The 13,533-nt window shown below is 41.5% G+C and overlaps 1 protein-coding gene across 1 annotated transcript in view; it reads left to right on the top strand.

Moving 5' to 3' along the window:
- PCSK1 (proprotein convertase subtilisin/kexin type 1) overlaps nt 1-12,500 on the top strand; it is a 31,639-nt gene extending 19,139 nt beyond the window's left edge. The window contains exons 10-14 of the mRNA XM_064438532.1: nt 1,524-1,757; nt 3,482-3,639; nt 5,698-5,831; nt 7,665-7,826; nt 9,305-12,500. Coding sequence (XP_064294602.1) covers nt 1,524-1,757; nt 3,482-3,639; nt 5,698-5,831; nt 7,665-7,826; nt 9,305-9,667 — 1,051 coding nt within the window. The 3' untranslated portion in view covers nt 9,668-12,500. The remainder of the gene's footprint in view (nt 1-1,523; nt 1,758-3,481; nt 3,640-5,697; nt 5,832-7,664; nt 7,827-9,304) is intronic.
- The last annotated feature ends 1,033 nt before the right edge of the window (nt 12,501-13,533 follow it).

The following is a 13,533-nucleotide window of genomic DNA, read 5'->3' as shown; positions in this document are numbered from 1 at the left end:
GAACCTTTTCTGCCAAGATGAGACATAAAATGGAAGGTACCCAAGCTTGAGTGTTGGAGCAGGCAGGTTCCAGTCCTGTAGAGCTGATAGTCAGAATGTATGACTTAGAGAGGGTAAAAAGAACAGGACAGGACAGGAAAATGGCTTTTTCATGGAAGACACTTCAGGCATGCATTAGGGCGTAGGCTTAGTATTTGGTGTAGGTTCAGCTCCATGTTCTATTGCGCCCTCAGTAAGTTTGCAGATGACACCAAGCTGGGCGGGAGTGTTGATCTGCTGGAGGGCAGGAAGGCTCTGCAGAGGGGCCTGGACAGGCTGGATCGATGGGCCGAGGCCAGTTGTGTGAGGTTTAACAAGGCCACGTGCCGGGTCCTGCCCTTGGGTCACACCAACCCCAGGCAGCGCCCCAGGCCTGGGGCAGAGGGGCTGGGAAGTGCCCGGCGGAGAAGGCCCTGGGGGTGCTGGCTGACAGCCGGCTGGGCATGAGCCAGCAGTGCCCGGGTGGCCAAGGAGGCCACCAGCCCCCGGGCTTGTGTCAGCACTGGTGTGGCCAGCAGGGGCCGGGCAGGGATGGGGCCCCTGTGCTCGGCCCTGGGGAGGCCCCACCTCGAGTGCTGGGCTCAGGTTTGGGCCCCTCGGGACAAGAAGGGCCTGGAGGGGCTGGAGCGTGTCCAGAGAAGGGCAGCGGGGCTGGGGCAGGGTCTGGAGCACAAGTGTGCTGGGGGGCGGCTGAGGGGGCTGGGGGGGTTTAGCCTGGAGAAGGGGGGGCTGAGGGGAGCCCTTCTCGCTCTCTGCAGCCCCCTGAGAGGGGCTGGAGTGAGGGGGGGGCTGGTCTCTGCTCCCAAATCACCAGTGACAGGACGAGAGGGAACGGCCTCAAGCTGTTCCAGGGGAGGTTTAGGTTGGATGTGAGGGAAAATGTCTATACTGAAAGCATGGTCAGGCCCTGGCACAGGCTGCCCAGAGATGTGGGGGAGTCACCATCCCTGGGGGCGTTTAAAAAACATGTAGACGTGGCACTTGGGGACATGGTTTAGGAGGCCTGGGGGTGTTGGGTTGGCGGTTGGACTTGATCTTAGAGACCTTTTCCAACCTTAATGATTCTATGATTCTGTAATTCTGTACTCTGTTGGTGACATAAGCCAAGATACTTAGGGGCATATTTTAAATACTTAGGGGCATATTTTACTACTCTTAATCATGGATAGCATCAAATACCCAGTGAATTTTCGAAGTCCAGGTCCCATAAAGGCTGATGGGAAATACTAGTTTTGCTAGTTAACCTTAAATGCCTGAATAATTTTGAGGAGTTGGACTCTCATCTTGCTGGATACCCATCCTTCATTTACACAGAAATCTTGTCTACCTGGAGAAGTATTGTGAGGATAAGCATGCAACATGCTTTATATTTTAAAATAATAGGATGCCATATACATTCAAAGCATGTTCTGTTGCAGACTAATAATTGAGAAAAAAATGATAGATAGCCCTGAAACAATTAACCAGAAACATTTTCTCCACAGCCCAAATCTAACATGGAGGGATATGCAGCACTTGGTAGTGTGGACCTCAGAATATGATCCGCTGGCTGGAAATCCAGGATGGAAAAAGAATGGAGCAGGACTGATGGTCAACAGCCGATTTGGTTTTGGACTACTCAATGCCAATGCATTGGTAGATTTAGCTGATCCCAAAAGATGGAAAGGTGTACCAGAAAAGAGAGAGTGTATTGTCAAAGACAAAAGCTTTGAACCAAGGTAAGAATTTGCATCAGGAGTAACTAAGTTTAAGTCTATTTTAGTAAAGCCTGAAGGATAGTATTCTGCACAGATTGCTCTCAGCCAGATTCCATGATTTCTTCTGATTCATTTGGTTTTGCCTTCCTGTATTCCTCAGGGGCAGGCAAGCAGTGTTGGTTTGCTTGCTTTTTTTAGTGTAAGACTGATGGAAATTACTAGCATGAAGCCTTAACAAAGAATAAGATTATTATGTCTGCTCGTGCAGGCAGCGTATGGATGGATGCTGCTGTGATACTGAACCCGATCAGACAATTATGAATGTTTAGACCGCTATCAGAAGATGAATAAAAAGATACCAGAGTCTCCTGGTGATTTTTTTTAAAAAAAAATCAGTAATTAGTCTTAGTGTTTCTTTTCCTGTGACAGGCATAGTGTATTTGAAATCAGGGTGATATATTGAGCTTTACTCACATCCATAGCATGTCTCTTATGAGACACAAGTGTCTCAAAGGCCCACTGATAAGGCTTAGGAGCCACATTCACAAGTGCTCCCAGTGTAGTGTGAGCCTAAACTAAGCTTAGAACAGTCAACCCTTGGAATAATGTCCCCAGGGAAGGGGCTGACTCGGCCACGTTGGGCACCTTCAGGAGTCGGGTGGATGGGGTGCTGGGCCGTCTTGTCTAGGTTGTGCTCTTCCTAGAAAGGTTGGACAAGATGATCCCTGAGGTCCCTTCCCACCTGATTGAAGGGATTGAAGGGAATGAGTGATTCTGTGGTTAACATACGGGTAGGTTATAGTTAGTCATTAAGCTGGTTAATCAATAAGGATATCTATACTGTTTTTGTCTCCACTTGTTCACTTATGGATTTGTTGTCTAGGAGAAATACAGCTGTTTCAAAGATCGAAATGATACTGTATAAGGGCACCAAATATCTGCCTGTAGAAACATATTACAGTCTTTTGGAGTGTCACTGCTTGGTAACATTATTATTTATGCTATTTTACTGTCAATTTGCTTTTACGAGCTCTTTCCTTTCCACAGAGTGCTGATCCAGTACTGATGTATGTAATACTCGCTGTTTATGTATTTTTATTGCAGTTCTTTATGTTACGTTATAAAAACAAAGATCCCATTATTCTGAGTTTAGAATTATTTATGTGGAGATTTAGATACCCCTTTCTCAATAGAATTAATGAAAATAATTGTGCAGAGAAAGCTATGCATAGTAGCGGTACAGAGAATGTACAGAAGATACAGCTTATTTTTTCTTGAGATGGCATTGACTACAAAGGGTTGAAATGGCTGTGCCTGCTGCAGTATTTTAACTCCATGATAACAGCTCTTCTGGAATTCTGAATGAGGGAAAAAGGTATACCTTCTGATACAGTCCTGTGATGTAGCTGACAGCAAAGACTGGTTTTTTGTAACCTCTCTGGGACAATGAAGTATTGACAGAAACCCTTGATTATCAAACTTGCTTTCTTGCTTCCAGGGTGTGTTGCACAAGTCTGTCTTATGCAGCGTGTATCGCTTAGTCCACTTCGGTATTATCTGTGCTTCCAAAACTTCCCATGGTTTTTACTGGAGCATTAAAAAAAAAAACCAAATGTAGAATTGCTCTTTACTTCTTCTTTTCTCATCATTCTGAAATGGGTGTAAAAGTGTCATTTGCACTTAACATAATGATCCAGAATCAAAAGTGTCTGTGAGTAGTCAAAGAGCTCCTATAATTTTGCCAGATTATTAAGAGCAAATGAAGAAGTCATCATTGAAATTCCCACAAAAGCCTGTGAGGGTCAAGAAAACGCCATTGCATCTCTGGAGCATGTGCAGCTTGAGGCAACGATTGAGTATTCCCGCAGAGGGGATCTTCATGTCACTCTGGTATCTCCATCAGGTAGGTACAGGAGACAAAGACATGCTTTGTTTGTGTTGCTGTAGTGTGTAATTTTTATTTAATTAAAAACCACCTCTGTGTTCTTCAGTAGTTTAAAAAGAGCTGAATATATCATTGGACAAATCTAGTCACCTCCAACAGGTGAGTGTGAGGTCAAAGCATCCTGGGGACTAGAGAACTGGTTCTCTGAAACCCTTTTCCAGCCTCCATGTGTTCTGGGTTATTCTTGTGAGAAGAGGTTTGAAGATCATACTTCAGAAAATGAAGGCACTGTTTTTCCTATGTTTCTGTTCTGGCAACAGGACCTATGAAAATGGAGTTCTGGGCAGACAAAAAATTACAGTCCAATAGTGCTTATCAGCCTTACTGTGAGTTAAGAAACTGATGGAAGACAGGGTATCTGACTCCCTAGATTTCATGTGACTGTGTCTCCCCATTGGTGTATTTAAAGACACAGTGTCTCTTAGGCACTTAGTACAACTACAGTAAACATGCTAGGATATGGCAGGCTATCTTGGCAATGCCCTGAAATAACACCATAAGGAGTAAAAAAAAAAAAAAAAAGAAAAAAAAAAACAGAAAGGAGAATGAATATAAAGAACTTTGTAGAGAGTGAGATCTGTTAGACCAACTGATATCATTAGAAAAAACAGACAAGCTTTCAGGTAGGAATTTAAACATCAGGCTAATCTAATTTACAGAAATTAAAGGCTGATCTAGCAATTTACAGATAATAAACCAGTAGAGCCTTGTTCATATCATTATTGCAAGACCTCACTAGAGAGCAGGGTTAAGATACTGTACATAGAGTATATTTCCAAACCCTGCCTTGCCTGGGATTCCTTTTAAGCCTAACCTTAATTTTTAATTTTCTGAGTTTGCCTTTTGTCTTATGGGAGCAATGTTGCTGTGAGGTGTTTTACCCTTGACTCTGGGTGGTATTTTCAAATTTAATTCTGTCTTAGGTCAGTTTTAGTTTGGGAGTAAATACACGGACTGTCTCTAGGTACATCAAAGAGATGACAGCAACAGTAGCTTTCATTCTACTTTTATATTGGTATTCCCCTCCCAAGACACTGTTCTACTGCTAACATGTAGGAAGCATGGTTTCATCTTAGAAAAACTCCTCTTTTTGAAAGACTGACGACAGTAATATGTTCTTCATCTTTGTATGTATTTTTGTGGGTTTAGCTGAGGTAGCAACAGTCAAATGCTGCTGCCTGGGCTATTGTATCATGTTATCATGGTTAAGCTGTTCTTCCCTTTAGTTCTTACTGTTTTCCACTTTTCTGCAAAACAGTACTACCAAATGTATGTCATTCTTATTCTATATTTTTGGTGTTACTTTCAAATATATTTATAGCTTGTGATCAGGCTCCCTGGGCCTTCTCTGCTCCTTATTATGTAAATATAGCTCACTTGCTCTCTCCTTATAAGCAAACAAGCACAACAAATTTCCTACTGTGCAGTAGGATCTCTTCTGCTGCAGAAATACTTTGTGAACTGCAGCTTTTTTGTAATAATAACAACAATGCTTTTCACCCTGTTGGAGTTCCAGGCTGTAACAATTTACATCCACTCACCAAAAAAAAAAAAAAAAGAATACAGTCATGAAGCCCTTCCAACCTGTGATTCTGTGTGATTCTGTGAATTCAGGATAAGGCTTTGGTTTCACAGTACTGCGTGAACTGGTTTGCCTTCAAAATGTCCATCTCAGAAGGTTCCTCAATTGTTCAGTGGAAAATACTGTTTGTGTGTGACCTGTTTCTTGTGCTTCTTTATGTGCATCTCTACTTTTAGTGTTAGAGATCGAACACTAAGCAAGATGTTCCTTTTTAGTGGACCTAAGGTGTTAGCTTTTATGCTCTTAAATAGAGCTGTGGAAATAATTAAAGGAACCGCTGCTCAGAAATAGCATGTTTCCTGTTCCACAAGCGACGATCAAATAGTGTGTTTTCCAGGTTACCTATGCACTAGATGGTGTGCAAGCTGAGCAATATGAAAAGTAGAAGTGGGCATGTATGAACAGTCACTACTGTTGCTCTTGCACTAACACAGGGACCAGCACTATCTTACTGGCTGAGAGAGAGAGAGATAAATCTCCCAATGGCTTTAAGAACTGGGATTTCATGTCTGTTCACACATGGGGAGAGAATCCAACAGGCACCTGGGTTTTAAGAATTACTGATGTGGTAAGTATGTCTGTATGCTAACTGGCTATGTTTGGAAGCTAACTCAAAAAATTATGTCTAACCACTGCAAGGCATGTTGAATAGTGAGTCTTCTCATTAAGCAAGGTACAACAAGAGTTTGTTTACACAAATATCTTTCTGGATTAAAGATGAAAGAAAAAAGATAGGGTCAGATTTTCTTGCTCTTTTCATAAATGCAAAGGACCATCCTCATTTCACTGACATGTAACTGTCAAAAAAATATCATGCCTCTGTTTTTCACACGTTATATGTCACCGATAGAAATCACTTAATATAATTTTCTGTGATTCATGGAGTGAAATATGTAATTGAATTAACATACAATTAACTGCAGATTAGGATTTTCTGCAGAAAAGAACACAGGGTAGATCTAGCCTTCTCTTAGTGCATGTGCATAATTTTCAATAACACAAAACCTTTTGAATTAATGAGTTTCTGGTGACCTCAGAGAACTGTTAGATGTATACTTTTTTCCGTATCTTCTTTCTTAGAGTAATTACTGTTGAGCAACATTTAAGGATTAAAGTAAAAAAATCTATAGATATGAAATAGGTAAGTTTACTAGAACCACCTGAGGATATGGATTACAACAGTGAGACACCAGAATAAAGCTGCTTTATAGGCAACTGAAAAATAATTTTCTTCAGAGAAAGAGTAATCAAGCACACTGACCTCTGGAGAATTTCATTGAAGTTGTCTGTTAATAAGCTTGCATTAGGGGTCAGATCCTGCCAGAAACTTAACGCTTCCTATCGGATATGGAGCTTCTAACCCCTGTTGGCCTCAAACTGTAAACAGGAGGATAATGCCAAGTACTAAGCAGATGGACAAGGCAGTAGAAGTAAATATTATTATCAGGAGTGTAGTGTTAATACTGCAGGCTTACAGATAACCCCATGGTAACAGATACCCTACTCTTTGTAATTAATATATTGCATTTTTTGGAACTAAGTTAAGAAGGGCGTGTTGTTTGTAATTATCTCTCATTTTCCATTTTCAAGTGAGAGATTCCTGAAACTTACAATAAACCAAGGTTTTTGTCCTCAAGACGTAATGCATTCCTTCCTGAGCTTGCAGGGTTTGTGATTCCTGAAATAAGTTTTCACATTAATGACACTGACTGAAATCACAGACTCACATGCAGAGTTACTTATAATTTAGTTGCCGTGTAAGCTGTGTGTGTAAACTTTGGTGTAGTCTTCTGTTAGAAAAGGAGAGCTTCAGCAACTCTCTTCAGTCACTAAATGACTAAGCAAAAATTCTGAAAGAAGCATTGGTAAAATAAGGTTTCAGTGTTCTCTGTACTTGTGTCTTCCTCTTTACTATTTAAATACTGCTGCCAAAGCTAATGGGCAAAACATTTGTTCCTCGCTTCCACAAGCTGTGTTTCACATTGCTATTTTACACCACTACATAACATTATTCCTAATTACTTTTCCAGTGGTAACTTTTGTGAGGAAATTGCTGTGGAATGGCTTAATGGACAAATACTAACACAAAACACTGTTTTGGTACTTTTTAGCATTCTGTGTTATGACAAAATTCCAATGATGCTTACATGATTAATTAGTAATCGTGTTGCATCAAAACGTGAATATTTGGAGTAGTTAAGCCATTGTATTAAATCCCACATTTCTGATATATCCCGTCTCTAATATATCAGTCTTTTGGTGCTTACAAATCATTGTCTAAATTTAGATATTGAAAGCCTTATAATTTATTTTAGTCACCTTTGTGTACTTTACGATCAAGTGTCCTGTTCCCTCTTCTTATGTCCTGAGAACCTATGCTAATGCCATGCTTGTCCTTTAGTCCAGAAGAATAGAAAATGAAGGAAGGATTGTAAATTGGAAGCTGATTTTGCATGGCACTGCTACCCAGCCTGAACACATGAAGCAGCCACGTGTATACACATCCTACAATGCTGTGCAAAATGACAGAAGAGGAGTGGAGAAGATGACAGACTTTGTAGAGGTAGTGTTACACTATTTTTTTTTCCTTATGTATTTTTCGATTTATAAGAGAATGATATTTTTTCCTAGTAAGAAGATACATACTCATTCTGTATTCCTTTCGTCTAGCCCCCGACCACTTCTGAGTTGTGTATTGCAATTTTGTCCATGCCAATAACTGATAATTTTATTAGTCTCTGTTTTCATACACCAACATCTAAGGGCTTTAGCATGGGAAGAGGAAATTGCTACTAAAGCAGTGAACTCAGTAGCTAATGCAGTTGAGTGGTACAAGGAGGGAGGAATATACCTCTGACAGACAGAATAAATTGATGTAATTCTAGTGGGAACAAGCCTCGCATCCAAAAGGAGCTTTGCCTGCTGGAGTGCTTCCAGGGAGTTTGGAAGGAAGTTAGTAAGAGAAGACATGACAGAAGTCAGGGACTCACCAATTCAGAGGGTTTGGTTAAGTGGATCTGTTGCTGCTAGCTCCCTTGTCACCCCTTCCTTACCTTTCAGGTAGAGTGCTCTAAACATGCTCCGGGCTTCTGAGAGTGACCGTGGGTTTCTGGATGCATGGGGTGGTTGTATTTTACATTTCCACAATGCTTGGTTATGTCAGCATCTTCGGCATACTTTATGAATCACATCACATCAATTTGGCTCCCTGTTAAGTAATTAGGATGTCTATAAAGTATAGAGCGATTAACCTTCCTCAGCCAGGTTATGAAGGAGAAGATTGAGGGAGATGTGATTATGGTCTTTAAATCCGTTAAATAAGTGTCTGCAGGTGTGGCAGCCACGTGCAAGAAAATAAATTGGAAGAAAGTAAAAGTGGATTCAGGAGGTACTGCAGGACAATATTGGCGGACATAGTAAAAACCAGATGAAGATAAAACGAGTGTTCAGTTAGACTATCCTAGCGATGCAGCACATGCTACTGTGTCAGCAGGGGAGGTGTAATAGACACTGTTGAAACGAGGTCATGCCTCTCACCGACACTCTGTACATCTGTATCTGGCCTTAGTCTTCTAAGGTTTCCAAGATATGTGCCATGGCCACCTGTTAGCTGTAGACATCACTGTCTTTCTCTGGCTCCCTCCATTTCACAAGGGCACGTGGCACAATCAAAGCTGCCGTCATCACTGCATATACTGCCTTCAGTTAGACTGCTGAAGACCTGTCTCCCACAGTACAGCCAGAAATACCTCTTAAGATGGGGAAAAATCCTGCTGTAAAATGACAGGTACCATCCTGCCAATTGGAACCTGAATTTATAACTTCCTGTGCTGATGGGGGACTGCATATTTTATACAATATGGTCCTTTTGATAGTCTATTTTGGTGTATAATGGTCTAGTTTGTTCTGGATGGTAAGTGCCTGCTGAATGAAAAAATAGCATGTACCCACACATAGATGGAAATCACTAATCAGAGCAAATCTTAACCCAGTCAGTTTTTCATTGACACCTAACCTTTTTAATGCTAATCTGTATTCTAGGACCACACCACACAGAAGAATCTCAGTGAAAAACCCACAGTCACAGAAGATACCAGTAGTAGCAGTGACAAAGCAGAAGATAAAATTCCATCAGAAGCTATGCTACATTTACTGCAAAGTGCTTTTAGCAGACAGATGGCTCAGAAGCGACTGCCAAAGAAGACTGCAAGTGAGAAGTTAAATATTCCATATGAACACTTCTATCAAGCCCTCGAAAAATTAAACAAGCCCTCCCAGTTGAGAGACTCAGAAGAAAGTCTGTACAGTGACTACGTTGATCTTTTTTACAATGCCAAACCATACAAGCATAGAGATGATAGACTGCTGCAAGCCTTGGTTGATATTATAAATGAAGGAAACTAAACTATAGGGTATGACACTGAGTTGGAAATATTCATTCTCCCCACCCCACCTGTAGATTTTTTTCAGAAGTCTGTTGTATGCTCTAGTTGTGTGATTGCTGCTTTGATTGCTTCATATTTAATACCAATATCAAGGAAGGGAAAAAACGGGTGTGGGAGGATAAGGCAGTAAACGGATGCTTTTCAGTAATAGCTTTTTTCATAGCCTTTCTTCATTACCATCAGAGTAGATTTGCCCCCTCAGGCTTGAAATGCAATAGTATTCCCCTGAAAACCCTAATGCTCTATTTTAAACAATTTTCGTGTTACTTATTCTTCCACCCTATTCACTTAGCATGCAGTAGGATTCAAAGCCTGAATTACCACACAGTTTTGAACCGAACTGCCAAAGCTATGGGGAGATAGTCTCATCCCTGGATTTGTAATGAATATTGCAGTCTTTCTTATATTTGACATTTATTCTGATTTAATACTCACAGCCAATACTGCTTCCATCACAGGTTTTTTTGTTCCTTCTCCAAACAGCAATGCTCCCTTACCCTTCTCTTCTCCCGTTAAGGAGCAGCTGGGAGGCTGGAGTTGGATTGGAGCGTCAGTGAACATTGATGAAGTTATTCACGATCTAGGCTACAGACAGACATACAGTAATGTAAAAAAGCCCCAGATGAGGCATCCCAGACCACGGGATGTCATTCTCACCACCTAACTTTAACTACCCAAGTGAAGTGCCTGAATTACGAGCCTACTCTTGCTAGGCTGTACACAGTTAATGAATAGAGAGGGTCCTATAGACAGCTCTTCAGAGCACGTGGCTGGCCCTTACAATGGTTCTGAGTTACCTGATGGAGTACTGATCAATTTGTATCGACTATGTGAGCTTTGAGGGACCAACCTCCTGTCTGTGGAACCTCAGTTACATTCCTAAAGTTAAATAATATAAATGCCTCCTGAGGTGCCTGTGTCTGCAGTGGTCAGGACAACAAAGCTGAGATCACTTTGTCTTTTCCTTGGAATGGGACCAAAGTGGAAGAGAAAGGATAACTTTACCAGCAAAGTCCACTGACAGACTGGATCTTGGAGTGTCTGTGGTAGATTGTAACATTTCCCAAATGCTAGGAAGTTGAGGCAGAATGGGTGGGAAGAGGTGTGAGATAGAAAAAATACCCTGAGAAGGGACTCAGGAATGGAGGGAGAGAGTGCATGGGGTGTGGAGGAGGGAGAGGAACAGAAGGATGGGGAAGGTGGAAGAGGAGGAAGCAGAGGTGGCTGTCAGAAAGCCCCAGGGGTGGGCAGCTCCCTGGCATTAGCCATATAACAGGCAGTTTTCCACACATACCTCTTTAAAGTCACAGTCAGGAATGACAGGTTATTTTGCTTTTCATAATAATATATATAAAAAAAAAGCCAATGCAGTGTTTGATACTCAGAAATTAGAGGGGATCTAGAACAAGGAAATGAAGATTCCCAGGGGATAGTTATCTCACTGCAGATAATCCAAACAAGTGCTGACTTGTTTGTACTTTTCTTTTCCTCTCGTCTGCTATAGAAACGTGTTTTCTAGACATTCTAGAAATATTTGATTCTCCTTCACTGTCTATTCCTTAAAATGATGCAAGTGTCTCTAAGATGGGCATTCAGCATTTTGTTCGTAATTCATTACTTCGGAGAGAGATTTTTCAAACTTCACACTAAATTCTGTAATTTAAAGGTAAATCTATTTGCTGTAACAGTACTTAAGTCTTCTTTGATGGGAAAAGGGACTGCTTAAAGACAGCTTTGGAAATTGTCTTACCAGATTTAGGATTTATAATCTCTGCTTATTCATTCTTTGTGATGGGTTTATGCCTATCTTGGGCTTTGTCCACCTTTTTGCCAGCTTCAAATAGATTGAGCTTAGTTGATTTGAAGAATTCTTCCATATTTCTAGTCCATACTTCAAAGATATCAGCTCCACCATTGAATGTCTCTTTTACTGAATCGCTCCCTCTTTACTAAGAAATTTGCTTAGAATTAGAAGGGATCAAAAAAATCCCTGCCAGTGGTCCGAATCAGAAAGCTTTCTTGTGCTCCCTTCAACACACAAGCTCTGCGGCAATACAGAACTACTGAACAAGCAAAAAGTAAAAATTTCTAATTGCTGCTGTTGCAGAGTGAGAGCACTAACTTGTTTCCACTAATGTTTAATTTTCAGACCCAGGAGTTAATCTCTACGCTAAATATTCCCATCTGGTGAGGCAGGACCACTTTTAGTCCCGTGCAATGAGGCTCAGAGGCTGGTTCCCCCAGATAACGGCGATTTGAGCCAGTCCTCATTCAGGTGTGTTACAGCGGGGAAAGTACTAGGAACACTCAGTCAGCCCTTGAAAGAAGTTTTCAGGTTAAACAGGTGGAAAACATAGGACCCTCCTTTGTTTTAAGATCAGTTCCCATGTTTTAGCCAAAGTTTCATCAGAAGACAAGTTTAAAATCTCTCTTTTGAATGTTTCCAACCCAGAGTAGATTGTACAGGAGTAAATTATTTTTATTGTTAGTCTTTCCTTGGTGCCTGTGTGGGTTTTGTGAAAAATGTAAAAGGAAAAAATGTTTTCTCTCAGAATTTTAAATTATATTTTCGTTACAGGTATTTATAATATAGCAAAGATTTTATTGAACAGACAGAATTTTAAAAGGCATAATAATAAATTATATTAAAGAACCAGATTTTTCATGGGAAAGAGACAATTTCATCCAATAAAGGTATTTTTTAAAAGGCATGTTCCAACAGCAACCGCAACATGTATGTGATGTGATGTTAAAATTTGTCTACTAGTAGCATAATACAGTGTGTTGGCAGAGCTCAGAGTGTGTGGTCTTGACATTTGTAAAGAAAACAGTAAGATAAAGTCAAGCTGTTGACTTAAAAGGACTGGGAAATATAGTTTAGGATGGAAAATAATGGCTTGAGGAAGTCACGGGGGTTGGGTGCAGAATGTGTGATTTATTGAAAGTGAAGACTTGCAGAGGGTTTTGCCACCAGGAGCGCTTGCTTTTCACGGCCGCAGCCGAGTACGATTTGCTGCGGAGGTCGGTGGCAGCAGCACTGTCCGTAATTCAGATCCAGTGTCTCCGAATTACAGTATTCTGCCTATTTCGCATACAGGCGTGTGTGTCAGAAGCGCTATAATGAGATAATACAGCAAAATGGCTGGGGGTCAAGTGAAATAAGCAGGTCTTCATTTCCTTGCATCAAAGCACTGGCAGTTAAAATGTTCACTGGTTTTTTCCGTCCCACTACTCGCGTTTCAAGCCAGCGAACAAACAAGCCCTTACATACCCTTACATGCTGGAAATATTTGTGCAGAACTGCTTTTTAGCAGCAGCAGTGTGCCGGTCCGTCGCGAGGAGCGGGCTCCGTGGGGGCCGTGTAGCCGCGTGCACGCTTCAGGGTGTTCGCTGGGCTGCTCTAACCTGCGCTGGTGCCCAGGCGTGACCAGAAAGATGCAGCCGCCGCCGTGAAACCCCCTTCTCCCACGGCCAGGCTGAAAGGGCGTCGTGTCTGAGCGGACGCTGCAGAGGAGAATGGGTCTGCTTTCCAAAGCTGTAACTTCTTGGGGACCTGGAGATCACGCCTACATTCGGTTCGCTTCTCAAGTCTCAACTAACTGCTGCTCAATTAACAAAACCTGCTCTGTCAAATGCTCTAAGGATGATTAAGACTCCTTTTGTGCTTTCCATAAGCTACATCTCCATAGCAGGAATACTTTTAGTAAATGGGCATAGAAAATAGATGCTGAAGTAGCATAAAAATACAAATCTAAGCCTACATTCAAGCAATATTAACTTGCTTCCACCCTAAACGATGGACTTTCTCTCAAGTTGGCTTGCTTT

The sequence above is a fragment of the Phalacrocorax carbo genome, chromosome Z (assembly GCF_963921805.1).
Source record: "Phalacrocorax carbo chromosome Z, bPhaCar2.1, whole genome shotgun sequence".
Classification (NCBI taxonomy): domain Eukaryota; kingdom Metazoa; phylum Chordata; class Aves; order Suliformes; family Phalacrocoracidae; genus Phalacrocorax; species Phalacrocorax carbo.
Note: the sequence above shows the minus strand (reverse complement) of the source record. Positions and strands in the feature narration are given on the sequence as shown.